This window comes from Antrostomus carolinensis, unplaced genomic scaffold, assembly GCF_000700745.2.
Source record: "Antrostomus carolinensis isolate BGI_N321 unplaced genomic scaffold, ASM70074v2 scaffold32791, whole genome shotgun sequence".
Lineage (NCBI taxonomy): Eukaryota > Metazoa > Chordata > Aves > Caprimulgiformes > Caprimulgidae > Antrostomus > Antrostomus carolinensis.
In genome coordinates this window covers 1-2,018 of record NW_010295404.1, presented here as the reverse complement: position 1 = coordinate 2,018, position 2,018 = coordinate 1, and the positions used below count along the sequence as shown (strand labels likewise).

The 2,018-nt window shown below is 59.7% G+C and overlaps 1 protein-coding gene across 1 annotated transcript in view; it reads right to left on the bottom strand.

Moving 5' to 3' along the window:
- Positions 1 to 988, bottom strand: part of LOC104532711 (syntaxin-1A) — a gene marked incomplete at its 5' end in the record, with an annotated part of 3,001 nt that extends 2,013 nt beyond the window's left edge. The window contains 2 exons of the mRNA XM_010177980.1: positions 475 to 612; positions 915 to 988. Of these exons, the coding sequence (XP_010176282.1) occupies positions 475 to 612; positions 915 to 988 (212 nt within the window). The remainder of the gene's footprint in view (positions 1 to 474; positions 613 to 914) is intronic.
- Positions 989 to 2,018: the final 1,030 nt, after the last annotated feature.

Below are 2,018 nucleotides of genomic sequence, written 5' to 3'. Positions count from 1 at the left end.
CCCCCGGCGGGGGCTCGGCGGGGCTTTACCTGCCACCGACGTCTCCTCGGGCCGTGGCAGCGTGGCGGGCAAGAAGTGGGGGGTGAGCAGAGACACTGGAGCGCGTGCCCAGCTGAAGGGCCAGCTGTGGGCTGGCAGCACAGCCAGGGCAGCCTGGCAGGACCACCAAGGCTGGTGGCACCCTGAGCTCACCTGGTAGGGCCCAGTGCTCCAGGGGAGATAGAGAAATCTCCAACTGCATGGCAGCCCCCTGCTGCCCCCCTCCAGAGCCCATCACCGAACCTCCCGCTCCGGGCACACAGCAGCCCCTGGATCTGGGGTGCAGGGCAGGTGGCTCTTGCCCCAGGGAGCCCAGCTCAACCCCACATCAGTCCCAGATCCCTCAGTACCCACCCAGGCAGGGTAGCACCAGCAGCCCCATCACCCTCCAACCTCCCCAGGTGAGTTGGCCACTGGGCCGCTGTATCTCCGTACCTGGCTCTCCACCAGCATGGCCATGTCCATGAACATGTCATGCAGCTCTCGAATGCTGTTCTCCAGTTTGATGATCTCGCTGTGCCGTGTCTCAATCTCATTCAGTGCCTGCTTGGTAATGTTTGAATCCATAATGATCTGCAAGAAGATAGAGCACCACACTGAGCCCCTTGGATGCCGGGATTAGGGGCACCAAGGGAGAGAAAAGCAGGAGCTCCTCCAGCCACTCCAGTGTGCACCAAACCCCCACCCCATCCTCCAACCAGGATGCAGCCCCTGCTCAGGCAGCATCTTCAGGCCAGACTTGAGCACCCAGGTCCCACCTCCCACATGGGCTGTGCTCATCGCTCCTATCTTGGGGCCACTGTGGCAGCACGTCCACTAGCCAATCCTCCCAGGATGAGGGAGCTGGCTCGGCCTCAGCCTGCGCTGGTGCTTACCCCAGAGGAGAAGATGGCTGGGTTGCCGCTCTCCAGCATGTCCTCCAGCTCCTCACTGGTGGTGGTCCTGCCAGCTGCAAGTGACACAACACAGGTCAGCCATGAGCCCCCTGTCCCAGCCAGAGATACCGCAGCCCCACCGCAGGGCTCTGCTGGCTCCATGGCATCTCCTGAGAGTAGAGCAGAGCAAACCTTCCAGCCTTGAGAGCACAGTGGGCAGTTGAAGGAGCTGCCATCCCGCAGGCCGGCTCTGTGCCAGCCCTGCCACCTATCTTTTTAAGGGGGTCAAGCTGCCAGCTTGGCCCAGCTCACCCAGGAAAGCCTGTCTGTTCCTCCTGGTCAATCTGATCATTCCTGCAGGGCAGGGAGTGGTGCCAAAGGACCAGCAGCCACCAGCACCCAGGTGGTGGGCTGTGAAGGAGGAAGGATGGAGAACAGCAAGTCAAGAGCAAGGATGCTCTTGTCAAATCCCATCCCAGGCCAGTTCAAGGCCATGAGGACACTGGGCTGAACAGGGCTCGTTGGCCTGGCAGGTACTGCTGCAGTTGCCGGGCTGCCTGAGGTTTAGCCCTGCAGCTGCATAACAGAAACCAGGCTCTGTCCTGCCCCCTGCAACACAGCCCTCCTCCTTGATGTCAGGGTGGGACCTCCAGCCCCACAGCTCCTCTGAGAGTGATTCACCCATTGTGCATGGTTGCCCTCCCCAGAGACATACCCCACACTGCCACAGGGGAGAAAATTAATCACTCTGTGGCTTACACTGATCCTCCACCATTAATCGCAGCGTCTTCTTCAGGCTAACAGCCAGGTAGGACCCGTGAAATTAGAGCTGAACAGAGATGACAGCACCCGGCAGCTTCTGCTGGGGCTGCCCAGTGGGCGCAGGGAGGGGCAGTTGGGAGCAGGTCACACTTGTGGAAAGGGCAGGAGACACCCCACTGGTGTGATCAGTAGTGAATGGTGGCAGACAAGCAGGAGCAGCTAACTGTCCTGGTTTTGCTGGGATAGAGTTCATTTTCTTCTCAGCAGCCTGAAGAGCTGTGGTTTAGGTTCAGTGTGGGATCTGTTATGATAAGAATGTTGATAAAGTCCTAATGTGATCAG